The sequence below is a fragment of the Quercus suber genome, unplaced genomic scaffold, assembly GCF_002906115.3.
Source record: "Quercus suber isolate HL8 unplaced genomic scaffold, Cork oak 2.0 scaffold_100, whole genome shotgun sequence".
NCBI lineage: Eukaryota > Viridiplantae > Streptophyta > Magnoliopsida > Fagales > Fagaceae > Quercus > Quercus suber.
This window is the reverse complement of record NW_027069565.1, coordinates 142,669-158,821: the sequence shown is the minus strand read 5'-3', so window position 1 is coordinate 158,821 and position 16,153 is coordinate 142,669. Positions and strand designations below refer to the sequence as shown.

At 34.7% G+C, this 16,153-nt stretch overlaps 2 protein-coding genes across 2 annotated transcripts; one reads left to right on the top strand and one right to left on the bottom strand.

The window, feature by feature from the left end:
• The first annotated feature begins 6,462 nt into the window (after nt 1–6,462).
• On the top strand, nt 6,463–11,383 carry LOC111992696 (probable methyltransferase PMT27). The gene is made up of 8 exons (XM_024024558.2): nt 6,463–7,784; nt 8,124–8,273; nt 9,128–9,398; nt 9,625–9,735; nt 9,824–9,998; nt 10,281–10,553; nt 10,648–10,842; nt 10,937–11,383. The coding sequence occupies exons 1-8, from the start codon at nt 6,534–6,536 to the stop codon at nt 11,151–11,153; spliced, it is 2,643 nt and encodes an 880-aa protein (XP_023880326.2). The 5' UTR covers nt 6,463–6,533; the 3' UTR covers nt 11,154–11,383.
• A 753-nt stretch (nt 11,384–12,136) lies between these two features.
• On the bottom strand, nt 12,137–15,098 carry LOC111992692 (glutaredoxin-C3). The gene is made up of 4 exons (XM_024024555.2): nt 14,837–15,098; nt 12,781–12,854; nt 12,598–12,696; nt 12,137–12,475 (listed from the first exon to the last, which is right to left on the bottom strand). Exons 1-4 carry the CDS (start codon nt 15,007–15,009, stop codon nt 12,420–12,422), a joined length of 402 nt encoding a protein of 133 aa, XP_023880323.1. The 5' UTR covers nt 15,010–15,098; the 3' UTR covers nt 12,137–12,419.
• Between the last annotated feature and the right edge of the window lie 1,055 nt (nt 15,099–16,153).

Sequence of the window (16,153 nt, the reverse complement as noted above, 5' to 3'; positions counted from 1 at the left end):
ACCTTTCACTTTCTCAACTTCGGTCTCTTCTCACTCTGTTTATTGCCGCCGATTCGACCATCATCAATGTCGCAACCATCGAAGCTCGACGTCATTGACACCGGCACAGCTCGCCACCACAGACCGCCCACATCGCCCTCACTGACCCACAAACTCATATTGTCCTCATTGACCCACAGACCCACTTCGCCCTCACCGACCTAGCCACTGCAGACCCACATTGCCCATTGCCCATCTTCCTCTATTTGCCGATCTCACTCACCTAGCTGCCACAGACCCCAAGCCACAAGCCGTTGCTGCCGTCCATCTCTCTTTTCTCTTTGCTATGATTGTGTGTGTCTTTTTTTTTTTTTTTAATGTATTTTCATATGGGTTTGGTGACTATGGTGGTGGTGGTTGATTTTGGCTATGGTAGTGGTGGTGGATGATTTTGACAATGGGTTTGTGGATTTTGATTTTGGTGGTGGTGGATGATTTTGGTTTTGGCAGTGGGTTTTGTGTATTTTGGCTATGAGTTTTGTGGTTTATGATTGTGGTTGTGGTTGTGGCAGTGGCAGTGGATTGTGGTTGTCATGGCTGGTTGTTTGTGGTGACTGGTGGTGATAGGGTTGTGATTGTGGTTGTTGTTTTGTTTTTGTTTTTTTTTCTATGTTGTGTTGTGGTTGCCAAAGTAGAGTGGTGGTTGTGGTTGCCAAAGTAGAGTGGTGGTTGTGGTGGTGGTGGTGGTGGTGGTGGTTGTGGCTGTGGTTGATGGTAGAGGTGGTTGTGGTTGGTGTTGTGGATTTTTTTGGATAGTGGGGTATATTATTTTATTTTAGGGGATATATTATTTTATTGTGATGTTTATATTATTTTATTGTATTGAAAACAAAAATAGATCCACTACTGTAGCATATGTGTAGGTAAAATACAAAGTAACTTTTGGTGGAGCTAAAAAGCTAAATTTTTAGATCCACTGCTATGGATGCTTTTAGGTTCCCATTTTAACATTCTGCCATGTGAATTTTTTTACATGAGACGGAAGTGTATTTTTTAGTTAAGTAGTCACGTGACAGAATCTTAAAGGGGGAATTTAAGGAACAATACCTAAGTACTGTACCTAAGTTTTTTCTTTTTCATATATAGGAAGACTCTTAATGGGTCAAAGTCACCAAACTCTTACTACATTATTTATTTATAAGGTTACATTAATTCTATCTTTTGATAGATAAAAAATGCGCAATTACTTTTTAAGTAAAGATTTTTTTTTTCATTCCATACCAATAAATCACCTTTTCTTCTATACCAAGATAAAATCTTTCATTTCACTCCAAGGAAACCCCCCAAAAAGAAAAATCAAATAAAAAGATAAGGCAAACTTTGATAGAAAGCTTATCGCAATTGCTCTATGGTGGAAAAAAACTAAATCATTAGTCAACAAAAGCCTTATAATGCTTCTCCGTGACTTTCAAAATACTTAAAAAAAAAAGAAGATAAAAGTTATGGAATTGACAACGCCACAACTACATTAAGAAATATATGTTAGTTTGTCTTCGTTTACACATTGTTGTTTTTCTTTTTGATTAGTACAGAATGGCACGGTATCAGAAAAAAAAAATGACCACTCACCTTACTACCAAACGGCAAATCTCTTTCTTTATTTCCTCATATCTTTTCTTTTTCTTTTCTGTCCTATAATTGAAGGGAACCAAGCCCCACTGAATGAATGATAAAATTCGTACGCTCTCAAATGAAAGAACTAAAATTGAGAGGTACACTTCGAATCAAAGGCTTCGTGGCTACCAAACGGCGAATAACTGTGGATGTACATGTCTTGGATCACAAATCTATAGTGGACAATTTTTAATGAAGTGAGCCAGCAAAGTACCATGTACAACTCTTTGATGTCATTTGTGTTAGGAATGAGGACCAAAACATAACCAGTCAACAGATAGATGGATAATAGCTACAGTTTTTGTGTCTATAAAACCTGGAGTAATGCTAATGACATGTAAAATGGTACAACTTGTTTCATAACTTGCCTCTTACTGCACTATCACTATATAATCAGGCACATAATAGTCAATCACAATTCCAAAAGAAAAAAAAAACAAAGCTTTTATTTTTTGATAATGGAAAGAAACTTTTATGGCTGTCCTTGCTTTGCACAATGCAGTGACCTGAGGTGTGGTCATCGTATTCATGTGGTGGTTTCGGCTTTTATTTACTTATTTTTACCAATCAATCCCCACACTACCATTCAAGGCTAATAATAAAAAGTTAATTTATAGGGTCATTGACTTGCTTGTCTTTGCGCCTAATTCACTTAGCTTGCAGTGTTATAATGGAATAGATGTGGACAAGGGTATACAAAGATCGAAGGAAAACTACAACTTTCTCATGGCTAATTATTTTTGTGAGGACCAGATGATGACTGGTCAACGGGGCTTGTGGCCCTGACCCTCTCAACTTTGTACACTAAAATTTACTAATGCTTTAATGAACACTTATTAGGGTTCACTTCTAGTAATTTGCTCAAAAAGGTTACGTACCCTAGCTGTGACTATGATATAACATTTCCAAAATTTTAAGTAAGCCCCAGATTCATGTACATTAGCAAATGACTGTTTAGGGTAAATGTATTACCATCCTGAATTATTCGTGAAAACAATTTATTGGCCTAAACTGCAAATAGGGATGGATTTGCATGGATCAAATAAAATAGTGCGATTATCAGTGCTACATTTGGCATTAAAAAAGATAGTATAATAATGGGCTCTATAGACTTGCACAGCACGTCAAAACCTGTCTACCCTAAATGCTAGAATTTTTTAAGTCCATGTCTATTCTTTTCTTGTGCCAAACTATATTACTATTTGTTGAATGATAGTTATCTAAAAAATATCTCATTTTACCATTTCAAAAATTACTTTATCTATTATACTATTCTATTTTACAATATACCTAACATTCTAACTTTTATTTTACCAAATAATACATTAAAATAATATATTTACACAATAAATTAATATAATCCAATATCCAAATAAAACCCAAAATCCAATAAAATGTTATTTTTTAAAAAATACCATTTTAAGATGGTATTGTAGCATAATTGTAAAATTTTTTACAATTAGAGTTATGGATATTGCACACTTTTATAATTTTGATGCTATGAGTTTACAATTTGGGGAGTTTTACAACCCCAATGCCAATGCTCCTGTATCAGAATTCAGAAACATCAAGTTTTCATAATTCTTCTTTTCATTGATAGTTAAAAAGAAAACTAAGGTACCTTACACGAATAATTATGGCATATCTAGACACCAAAAATTACACAATTTTGTAATATTAATTTCTCATTAAATTACACAATTTCACTCATAGTTTGGGACTGATTTTAAATTTAACTATAGATTTCAAAAGTTTCTAATTAAACTTTCTAAACCGTTTCAATTTACCTTCTTAGTGATCAGTTCTTATTAACAAAAAGTAATAGAAATTTATATTAGTTGTAATCATGGCATATCTAGACTCTTTTTTCCATATAAATCACATATAGCATTTTGACACGAAAATAGATACAAAATAACTTTAAGAAATCATAGTTTAATGAAACTGTGTATTTTTTTGTTTTGTTTTTTTTGGTGGGTGGGCAAGTTGAAATTTTTTTAAAAACCAAATTTTTTATTTTATTTTTAATTTTTTAATAAATAATTTAGGTTTTGATTTGAAACCACTAAATTATAGGGAGAATTACATAAAATTTTTCCCAATTATTATATTTCAAAAGTTCACCATATAATTAAATCATATATGGAGGTTGAATTCTTATCGCATATGTAAAATATTTTTTGTAGTTAAATTACTACTTTTTTGCTCCAAATATTGTGTAAAATAAAATGTGGTACTTCCACTATATATTAATTGTATCAATTCAGTCCATTTCATTCTTGGATCTTATTTTCTTTTAAAGTGGAGCACACATTAAAAAGTTATACTAAAAAGTGTAAATTTTTTAAAAGCATATCAATTTTAACCATTAATTTCATTAAAATTTATGTGGAGAGGAGATTCAAGGATAACATTGACTTTTTTTTTTTTGAGAATGAGGATAACATTGACTTGATTTTGAAAATTGAGAAACAAAATTAATATAATTAATGGTGAACGGAACCAATTTAAATTTACCCAATAATTGGTGGACCGAATTAGTAACTTAACCTATCTCCTTATTATTAACAAAAAAATAATTTTATAAAGGTGAAATTTTGTGGGTATGTGATTGAAAAATTTCCTGAGAATATGGTATGAGAAGAGAGATTGTGTCTTCTTTAGTTAAATAAATGATGTAGTATCAAAGTTAAAATATTCAAAATTTTAGAGTTTTTATTAATTATTTTTTGGATAATTGTGAAAATTGAAAAAAAAAAAAGCAAAAAAAAAAAAAAAAAAAAATAGAAGATTAAAAAAAAAATTATAATTGTTAAATGGATAGCTAGGGAGCGGAGAAACAAACACTTCGGCTCTTATATTCTTCTGCACCCCAATTATTGTGAACATATGAATTGGAGATTTTAATTATTTTTGAACCATGCATGGCCCTCCGAAACTGGGTTTTGGTAGGTTCCATAAGGTGGATTCAATTGGGTTTTCGGGTATTATTTGGATTCTGTGGCACTCAAATTGCATAACTGTGGACATTAGTATCTCTTCTCTCTTTTTTTTTTTTTTTTTTTTTTTTGGCTTGATAAAGATTAAAGCTTGCATGCCCTTGTGATTTGTGTATGTGTCTTCTTCTTCTCCTCAATGGTTAATAATTTTTGACTATCTATGCAGCACCACAGGTTGCTACCAGCTTGGGCTTTTGGGTTTTTTAAAAAGATTTTTAGGCCCAGTATTCTCTTCCTTGATAATCATGGGGAGTTTAATGCACTCTTATAAGTTTCTTGTAAACAAGTTGGTAGGCCCCTGAACTTGGGTTTTCGTCAGCCTAAATTTACTTGGACCAATTAAAGATTAGAACGGGTCCAACATATATTAGGAAATGAATAGATAGGTGCTTGGCGAACCCAATTTGGAATTTTTTTTTTTTTTTCTTTTCTTTCTTGCACTTGCTTTTGCATTGCCCTATTCTTTTGCAAACAAAATCATCGGTCCCACGTGGGGCACAAACCATTTAGGAAAAGTCTTATTACACACTTCCTATTGTATATCCTGTACACATTCTTTTGAATGTGTAAAATTCTGTTAGCATGTATATGATGAGAATAAAGAGTATGTAACTATCATTACTCTTATGTTTTAGACAATGCTTATCGAGTCTTTTGTCTTTAAGACAAGTTTTAATTACTAGTATAAGAATCAAACTAGTAATTAAAACTTTTAATAAACTTTTTAAATTAAATTAATAAATTATGTAGGTTTCAGTTAGTTTAACAAGTAAAGCGTTTGATAATTGTATAAGAAATCTAGAGTTCAATTTCCGCCTACACCAAAAACTGATTGGTATCTTAGTCTGATGATAAAGAACTATCATTAGGAACGAATGTCATAGGTTGAAACTCCCTAAAAAAATTATTTAAATAAGTTAAATAATTAATTAAAAAAAAGTCATATATATATAGCTAAAATTACGTATGAATACTCTCTTCAATTATCACATAATAAGTTGGATGAACATGGCTAAAATGGACAAATACCTATACCCATGTGAGTACTTGATCAACTTAGGTGTCTAATTTATTTGAACTCTTGGTTTGTGCTTCAAACAACATTTTACGAGTGTTATTTTTCTTTGTTTCTATTTACTATTGCTTTTAAATTAACTTTAGATGTGTTTTTAGGATTTTTATTGTTGTTAGTTTTAAAATACAAAATAAACATATTATGTCAAAAAATATTTAAAATATACCTAAAAAAGTTAATTAATTGTCATACTCCAAACATTCCATACCTTAGTTATTCCAAAACTATTGTACCTCTGTACTCTTACTTGTGTTAGCTCTCGTGCTACTTAGGTTTAGAGCCAGATTTTTTTCTATTTAGAGTTCATTTGGGGAACAACTTATTTAGCTAAAACTCAGAACTTTTTGTTGAAAGTATTATAGATAAAGTTAAAAGTTAGCTGAAATAGTATGGTGAAATCTATGAATAATATCAAAAAGTACAATAAGATCTATAAATAGTAATAAAAATAAATTAATTAGTAGTAAAAATAAACTAAATAAAAAAAAAAAAAAAAGGCATTTTTCATCCAATGCCAAATGCATTTATAACTGATTTTATAACCGAATTTATCGGGTTTTTTTTTTTTTTTTTTAATTAATCAATCAATTATACAATTGGTGTAACAAATTCCCTTCTCCGACTCCTGTGGATCTTGAGACATTCCAAGTTGGAACATTTCTCTGTCTGTCAATTAATTTCACTTCCATCTTCCTCCACAAACATAACTGAAACCTCTCTCTCTCTCTAGCATTTTCAATTTCATCTCTCTCCACAAGAATTGAAACAAAACACCCCACTTTCATTCTCTCTTAACACCTGAGAGTATGCCAATGGGAAAGTCCCGTATTAGCAAGAGGTCTTCTTCCTCTTCAAATTCGTACGCATCAACAGCAACAACATTGGTGTTTTTAGCACTATGTGTTTTGGGTGTATGGATGCTTAGCTCTAATTCTGTAACTCCACCAGAAACAACCACTCGCAACACAATAATCAGAAAGGAACCCCAAACCACTACCACCACCACCAAATCCTATCTTCCTGCTTTTGAAGACAATCCAGGTGATCTCCCTGAAGATGCCATTAAATCCGATGATGAAGCTAACGATAATGGTGGTAAGTCTCAGCAAGATCAGAAGGTGGCGATATTGCCAGAGATTTCCAAGGACTCCATTGTGGATAATGGTGGTGATGCCATAATTACTGACAAACAAGAATCATCTGCAGAAGATTTACATGGAAAAGAATCTACTGAGGAGCAGGAAAAGCAGAAAGAAAGCGAAAATCAGAATACTGAGGAAAGCTCTTTCACTCAAAACCAACGAATTGAAGAAACAACCTCCGACGAAAGCAAGCAAACAAGTAATAATAATGAAGAAAGCGAGCAAAACAGAGTTTCGGAAGAGAACAGTGTTGAAAATCAAAAACCAAATGAAATTATTCAGATGCCTGATGAATTAGATCAAGAAAAACGCTTACAACAGCAACTGAAAGAAGATGAAAGCCGTGAAAACACCCAAGAATCTCAGTATAATGAAGATCAACAACAGCAACAACAACCAAAAGACGTGGAAATGAGCAATATTGAAGAAAAGCCTGAGACTCAACCACACAAAGAATACCAAGACGAATCTCAACAAACCCAAGCTGGGAATCAAGAAACGCAGCAAAAAGAAGACAACAAAGAGGAGGGAAACACTGAAAGCAACAAGGGAACTGAGCCAAACACGGTCGAGACATTCCCTGCTGTAGAGAACACGGTGATTCCAAAAGAGTCTAAAGAGTCAAAGAAATCGTGGGCGACTCAGGCAACTCAATCAGCGAACGAGAAAGAGAGACGCAAAGACAAGTCGAGCGGGAACGAGGGTATGTATGAGACCACGTGGCAGCTATGTAACGTGACAGCTGGTCCTGATTATATACCATGTTTGGACAACGAGAAAGCTGTGAAAAAATTGCGAAGTACCAAACACTTCGAGCACAGAGAGAGGCATTGTCCTGAAGAGGGACCCACTTGCCTTGTCCCAGTTCCGGAGGGTTATAAAAAACCCATTGAGTGGCCCAAAAGCAGAGATAAGGTAACACGTTTTGAGTTTGGATTACATGATGGGAAATAACTCTTATTGTCTTTTTAACTGATAATCGTGATTTATGTGTGTTTTAGGCATTTGATTAAGCTAGCTATTTGTGCTTTTATGTGTCCTACACTTGTTTTATGTACTATTTGTGCTTTTATGGGTCCTAAAACACCACTTTCTATCTCGACTTTATTTTAATAATTTAAGTTTTAAAATTTTGAAAATAAATTAGCATTAATTTTTGATGTCTCATGTTATATAAATAAGCAATGTACAATAATCATTGCTATTATATATATGATCTTGGTTGGTTTACTCTTTTCTATTGTGATTTGGCAGATATGGTACCACAATGTACCACACACGAAGCTTGCGGAGGTGAAGGGGCACCAAAATTGGGTTAAGGTGACTGGTGAGTTCTTAACTTTCCCTGGTGGTGGGACTCAGTTCATACATGGTGCGCTCCACTACATTGATTTTGTTCAACAGGTAACTAACCTAACCTAATTGATTCATTAGATGGACCATGCATATTATTAGTGTCTTGTTTGGTTGTCGATGCTTTTTTCTTGCTAGGATATTCTCTATGATCTTTGCCTTTTTGTCTTTTTAATGATGGTCATGGGATCGTATAGAGTTTTAGTTTAGTGAACACTTCATTAGGTGCCCGTTTTAGAGGACACTCTAATAAGTGAACACTTTCCACAATACAATTTTTCTAACTACCACCTTTTATAACAATCAACTTTCAAAAAGTTCAAAAAAAATGCCCCTAACAACGTGTTGTGTATTTATTTGTTCACAACATTTTTTTAATTGTAATGTTTTGCACGGTGTTTACACTTTTTATTTTAAATGTTCACGTTTTACATATGATGTCAAATAATGTGAATACTTCTAAACAAAAATCAACCAATACCTAACATATCACTTTTTGAAAGGATTATATATATACACACACATACATATATACTACATTCAGTCTATTGGTTTGTTTCTTAAAAAAAAAAAAAAATCCTCATTTTTATCATTGATATTCAATGTAGGATTTCACTAATTAACTAACCAAACCACTCATATGCAAATATTTTAACAGAAAAGAATAAGAAAAAATGTTTTCAAATGCTTCCCCCCTCCACGATGAGGTATGAACAATGTGTAACTTAGTACTTTAGTTTGAAAATTGAAAAAAAAAAAAAAAAAAAAAAGAGACAGAGAATGATAAAAATGATTGTTTTTCTTCCCAATAATGGTCTCTGGAATTGTTTTAATTGGCAATTGAATTGTGCATATTTGTCCTTCCTTCCCTGACATGGTCCATGATCTTGAATTGGTGGCTGCAGTCAGTACCTGCCATCGCTTGGGGGAAGCAAACTCGAGTCATTTTGGACGTTGGCTGCGGTGTTGCCAGCTTTGGGGGTTATCTTTTCGACAGAAATGTTATTGCAATGTCTTTTGCACCCAAAGATGAACATGAGGCTCAAGTTCAGTTTGCCCTTGAAAGAGGAATACCTGCAATATCCGCTGTCATGGGTTCTCAGCGCCTTCAATTCCCAAGCAGGGTCTTTGATGTTGTGCACTGTGCACGTTGTAGAGTGCCTTGGCATGCAGATGGTTCTAACTAGCTACTCTCTCTTTATCTTCATTACTTTGCTTCTAACTGGTTTTCATGTTTTATTTTTGGGGCATTGATTCTCACACTGGTTATTATTGATTGTCCATACACATCGTTCATTTCACATTTTAAATGTGAATATCAATAAAAAAAAAAAAAAATTGAACATTTGTGTATATCAATGAATGTAAGAGAACAATTTAACAATATCAAAATTGGGTGCAGATGGTTTGCATCTTTTGGAATTGAACCGCGTTCTAAGACCAGGGGGTTATTTTGTCTGGTCTGCTACTCCAGTGTACCAAAAGCTCCCAGAAGATGTGGAAATCTGGAAGGGTAATAGTATTATAGATACCAACATTTCTTTATTTATAGGCAGTTTTAGACTTTAGTGTTAGGCTGACATATGTAGTCATGTTTTTAGCAATGTCTTTACTGACGGCCTCCATGTGTTGGGAGCTGGTCACCATAAAGAAGGATAAACTAAATTCAGTTGGAGCTGCCATCTACCGCAAACCTACCACAAACGATTGCTATAACCAGAGAAAACATAAACGTCCACCAATGTGCAAAGAAGATGATGATCCAAATGCAGCCTGGTATGTTTCTGCTATTCCTTACGTCTAAAAGAATAGATTTTTGAGTAATCAATCATATTATTTGTTATTAGGAAAATGCTAAACGTACTACAAAGAGCTTACAAATTGAAGTGTTAAGAATATAATTAGAATCACTTAAACAATGTAATAAATGGATGTTTAAATTAGTTTTTTGTTATTGGTGACAAGTCCGTTGGTAAATTTTGTGTTGCGAAAATTGTAGTATCTCTAACAACACTATTCTAGAGCTTGTTTGATTATTTTTTGTTGGACCATTTCCAGGTATGTGCCACTGCAGGCATGCATGCATCCAGTGCCCGTTGACAATGCTGAGAGAGGCACCAAATGGCCTGAGCCTTGGCCTCGTCGAGTACAGACACCTCCTTACTGGTTAAACAGTTCCCAGATGGGAATTTATGGGAAACCATCTCCTCAAGACTTTGCCACAGACCATGAACATTGGAAGCGAGTGGTGAGCAAGTCATATTTGACCAGTTTAGGCATCAGCTGGTCCAATGTGAGAAATGTCATGGACATGAGAGCAGTCTATGGGGGGTAATCTTTGTCAATTTATTATTATGCCTAACCAAGGCTCAATATGCCAGCCATATAAGACCATCATTTAGGCTTATTCCACTTGTTTGTGCAGATTTGCAGCAGCTCTAAAGGACCTTCCAGTATGGGTCATGAATGTGGTGAACATAGACTCTCCAGATACACTTCCCATTATCTACGAGCGTGGTCTTTTTGGCATATACCATGATTGGTGTGAATCCTTCAGCACATACCCACGCAGTTACGATCTACTGCATGCTGATCATCTATTCTCAAGGCTGAAAAATAGGTAGAAATGGCTGGGTCATTGCAATATAATTTTGTGATCTTTCACTCTTATCTTTATAGCACATTGTTGAGCATTAAATTTTTGGCTTCCACAGGTGCAAACTTGCTCCTGTAATGGCAGAGGTTGATAGAATAGTCAGACCTGGAGGTAAATTGATTGTCCGTGACGAGTCCAGCATTTTTCGGGAGGTTGAGAACTTGCTGAAGTCTCTGCACTGGGAGGTTCATGTAACCATCTCCAAGAACCAAGAAGGGTTGCTCAGTGCACAGAAAGGCGATTGGCGGCCAGACACATATGTAGATTCTTCCTGATCATGGAGAGAACATAGGTTTTTGGTTCTAGTTTATATGGTGCTCTCTGACATTTTGAAGGCTAGCATCTTTAGCGCAGTGGTTATCATTGAAGTGTAACATCATTTGCTGTGTTCAGCGGGTAGATGAATTTGTTACATCAAAATTGTTTGTATTTTGTAAAACTGTGAGATAAATATTCAATGGAAATTGATATAAGTTGCCAATTGGCAAAAATTATTAATCTTAAATCCAGAATACTTGGATATAATCATGGCTTGGAAAGCAAAGTGATGTAATCGACCAATTGGCAGATATTATACATCTTCAACCCAGAATCTTGGATATAATCATGGCATGGAAAGCAATTTTTTTTCTCCCTTGGTCACATTATGAAGGCCGCATTCACTAAGAAAATGAAAACACTATCTCCTTTATACAGGTTTAAAGGCAATCCACAAAAATTCACTATTTAAAACTAGTCCTGGGATGTAGAACATTATCAGCCGAAAGCTGCTTAGATAGATGAGACATACCTAGCAGACTTCTTTGAGGATTATTCTGAAACCAGTTTGGTTAATAAAAGGACTAAGAAAACAGTAAATCCTGGCAGTTTGGCTGCTCTGCAGCTTTGGCTGTTACAAATTCTGATTAGTTACCAATAATGGCTAGAAGAACCCCACTCTTAATGTACTATGATAAAGAATGTACTAGGTTCCAGCCTCAGGGAATGTATGTTAATTGCTTTCTTCGATTTATTATATTCGGTATTCTTGTTGCACATCTAATTTTTAGCATTTAAGACCAACGCTTAATGCCCTAGGTTCCAACTAAAAATATATTGAATGACGCAAGACATTTGGTGACATTGGTCTACAGGCCATCTGGTCCTGCATGTGGTATATGACACAGTGACTAAGCATGCTCAATTATGCGCAGCTCTAGAAAATCTCAGCAGATTAAAAAGAGGATGCAATTCCCAATGTCAAACATCAAGATACATGGCTTTATAATTTTTTCGCTGCTCTTATTTGAGTAAAATATTCACAAGTCTAAAGTTCAACATGCATTAAAATAATCTGTAACTCAAATTAACAAGTGATTACATGCCAAAACCACAAATGCTAGAAAGGGGCATTAGTCTTTGCCTTAAGCTCCATTATCCATAAGCCTGAGCAGAGTCAATACATCAACGTGATTTGCTCTATTCACAGAGCTGAATATATAATCTCACCATAAACTCAAGTTCAAGCTGCAGGAATGAATCTTTCTAATTCCAGTGCCTCATCAACTTGTGCTAAGAAGTTTCTGCAATTGTCCACTCTGGACTGCAGCTTTGAGATCTGAATTACAATATTTACAGTGAACAACAACATAAGATAAACAAAACAGAACCAGACAAATGACTTCCATTTGAAGGCTATTGGAGATTTTTTTTTTTTTAATTACTGAGCTAAGAGCTTACCATCAGAGCCACCAATATGCTTCCCATTCACAAATATTTGTGGGACAGTGTGTCTGCCTACCAGATCCAGAAGAACATCTTGAATTTCAGCCCCATCATCTGCACAAATTCATCATGACAGACATTCCAAACACTTTTTGCATGGTCATACAAGTAGATAAAGACAAGTGTTGTAATTGATACCTCGGAGGTCAAGCTCAACAACAAAAGGCTGCTCATGTAGTTCACTGAGTATCCCCTTGGCACGCAGGCAATACCTAGCAACAAGGCAAAGTAGCACACAATTCCTTATTCCACATCACTTGTTTCACACACACACACATGCGCGCACTCAAGAGCACCAGCCAAGCACTCTAAATGTAAAAGAAATGGACAATAGAGGGAATCAATGAATCTTATTCAAGAGTTGAAGCTAGCAACGCGTCATTTACACATTGGAGGTTGGAAAGAACTGGGGATAATGCTCCCCTAACCTAAAACACACACACACACACACACACACACACACATCCACAACAGTCAACATGTCATGCGTCTGCATTTCTTGAGACTGAAAAAGGAGTGGTTGATTTTATTTGTTATATGCAGTTTCTTCTGATTCATGCTCCTTTGGTACAACTTATTTTTCAGCCTTTTGAAAATGGAATTGTTTGAAAAAGTTGTACATAGAAAAAATTAAAGTTTAAAAAAGTTGTACTTTGAAAAAGTGTGGCTTAGGATCTTTTAGACTGAAAACTTTAGCCAATAAGACTCGGTCTCTGAATTCCAAATATAAAATGATGAGTAATATCAAGTTTCAGGAGGGAGATGGTTCCAATATCCTCTTGTGCTATCCTCTAATAGAATTTTGTGAATTTGATAAAGCTATACGAATTTCCTCCAAGCCAGGTTCATTTTCTGTTGCAAATGTTTGGGACCAGATCAGGCCCAGAAGACCTGTTGTAAGTAGTAGGTGGAAGATTTGTACGATTTGCTAAAGCTATTCCAAGGTTTGCTTTCATGACTTAGTTGGCAATGAGGGATAGACTCTTCACTAACAAAAGGCTGGCTAAATTGGGAATTGGCAATGACTTGTTACATGTGTTCTGTACAGCTGGTATTGAAAATAGAGATCATCTCTTTTTTAAAGTGCTTCTTTGCTCAAAGGATATGGAGGAACATTATAAGCTTGTGCTGTCAGGAATCCCTCATTACTTGAGCTGTGAAGCATTGGAAAGTTAAAAGCTTGGGTACACACAGCTGTAGGCTGGGGTTTAGTGCTTCTGTTTATCACATTTGGTCCCATATAAATGCCATTCTACACCTAGGGACTATTAGAATAAAGGAGCACATAGTGGGAATCATAAGGAAGCAGGTCAAATATTTCATTGAAAAAGCTGGCTCCTTTTCCTTATTCCAGTGCTACAGAAGTGGTATTTCAGATAGGATTCTTAAGCAGGACTGAAAATGTGTAGTTGTCTAGCTGCTGTTCAGATGTTGCTTATTTTAATGTAGCTAGCTTTCCTTCTAATAAGATTTTTGTTTTGATTGTATTTTGTTCTCTCCCTGGTGAGGGTGTATTTTTCATTGAAGATAGTTTTAGCTGTTGGCGTTGTCTGTTTTGTGTTTTGTTCACTGTAACTGAGCTGCCTTTTGGCTGTTGTGGCTGATTTTCAAGCTTTTTTCTGAACAAAATTTACGCTTGATTATCACACACACGTACACAATTGATTTCAAAACTCTCAATGGTCTCCAAATGATGCAACTATGTAATACATTATCTGCTTTTCCAAAATTTTCATTCTTCATATAAAACCCAAAGATTTCCCACAAATTTAAGATCAGAAAAGTTGGAAGTAAATCACATCAATAAATAGCCACATAGCAATTGGAAAAAGATTATGATTGGCAAGCATACACGTTGAAAGCATACAGCATGGACATAGTTAAAGAAAATCACCAAGTTTTTCAAATCATTGCTTTGGTTTGGAATTAAAATAGGGGAAAAGATAATGGATGTCTCATGAGCTTTTTATATTTCCATGAAAATTTTCCTAAAATAATCCATATATACCTTTTCGTGGTGAAATTCACAGAAATGAAATCACATCCAAATCAAATTTGAACCAATAATTAAACTGTGCCATGGTTCGAAATTCCAAATGGGGTATCAAACCCCAACACTAATGTCCCACTAGAATCCACAATAACAGGAAATTCATTAGAGAGAGAGAGAGAGAGAGAGAGAGAGAAAACGTACGGGCAGTAGGATTTGGAGAAAAAGGCAATCTTGTTGGAGTAGATGACGTTCTGTACGAAGGCCGAAGCCGAGGTGGAGGCTTTGACTTTCTTTGGTATGTGACCCAACAACAACAACAACAACAACCCGACCACTGCAACAACAACAACCCCCCTCAACTGAAAACTGCGCATCTTCGTTACGTTACGTGTCTCCAACACCGCTGTCGTTTTTCGTAGTTTTCAACTCCGACATATATACGTACGCGTTTAGTCTAAACCTCCCAATACGTATTTAACAACAAAATCCCTGTGATAACATAACCCACGGGCCCATGGCCCAGTTTCTTGAAGCCTAGCAGGCTTGTCATCTGAACTGGGCTCTATCTCCTCTTCATTAAAACGACTCTCTCTCTCTCTCTCTCTCTCTCTTAATTTTAGTTTTTCTCTCATAATATAAACTAGATACAAAAACCAGTGCACATTATTCAATATATATAGCTTAGAATGTAACTATATAAAAAATATGGTAAATTGCAAATTACATCCTTAAAGTTTGGGGGTGTTTGGATTTTACACCTTGAAATTTTAGAATTTGAAATTTACACATAGAGTTTGAGAATGTTCGGATTTTACACCATAATGTTTCAGAATTTAGATTTTATTCTCCTAAAGTTGGAGAGTGTTTGGATTTTACACCCTAAATTTTGAAACTTTAAGGTGTAAAATTCAAACACTTCCAAACTTTAATGAATAAAATCTAAACACTCCTAAAATTTAGGGAGTAAAATCCAAAATTTGAAACATTAGGGTGTAAAATCTACACCCCCAAACTTCAGGGGATAAAATTCAAATTCTAAAACTTCGGGATGTAAAATTCAAACAACCACAAACTTTAGGAGGTGTAGCACTAATTTGTAATTCACCCTAAAAAAGAAAAAGAAAAAGAAAAAAAAAGTGAAGTTAGATTAGCAAATGTGATAAACTTGGATGAGTTGGTTCTAATATAAATGTCATACAGATACTCCTAATCTATTTATTTTGAAATGAGTGAATTAGATGATATCATGTCATCATTTTTTTTTTTTAAGTTGTCTATTACCATTTTGGAATTTATTTAAATTATTGACAACACGATAAAATCTAATCCACTTGTATGAAAATAGATAAATAAGATTTTAAGAATTCTATAATGGACTTACCTTATGAGCTTAGAGAAACCTAACCATTTATTCTATTGCATATTTAAACAAGTTAGTGTGATTAAGATTGCTTTCTATAGATCAAAAGACCGAGGGTTATTCAATTTTCTAAAAAAGAAACAATAAATTTGTTTGGC

Bases quoted from the DNA above. Each gene is read 5' to 3' on its own strand.
- LOC111992696 (XM_024024558.2), top strand. From the start codon at position 6,534: ATGCCAATGGGAAAGTCCCGTATTAGCAAGAGGTCTTCTTCCTCTTCA. The intron at 9,999-10,280 runs GTATGTTTCTGC...GACCATTTCCAG, and splicing joins GATGATCCAAATGCAGCCTG to GTATGTGCCACTGCAGGCAT. The intron at 10,843-10,936 runs GTAGAAATGGCT...TGGCTTCCACAG, and splicing joins TTCTCAAGGCTGAAAAATAG to GTGCAAACTTGCTCCTGTAA.
- LOC111992692 (XM_024024555.2), bottom strand. From the start codon at position 15,009: ATGCGCAGTTTTCAGTTGAGGGGGGTTGTTGTTGTTGCAGTGGTCGGG. The intron at 12,855-14,836 runs GTACGTTTTCTC...CCTTGTTGCTAG, and splicing joins TTCTCCAAATCCTACTGCCC to GTATTGCCTGCGTGCCAAGG. The intron at 12,697-12,780 runs GTATCAATTACA...GAATTTGTGCAG, and splicing joins TGTTGAGCTTGACCTCCGAG to ATGATGGGGCTGAAATTCAA.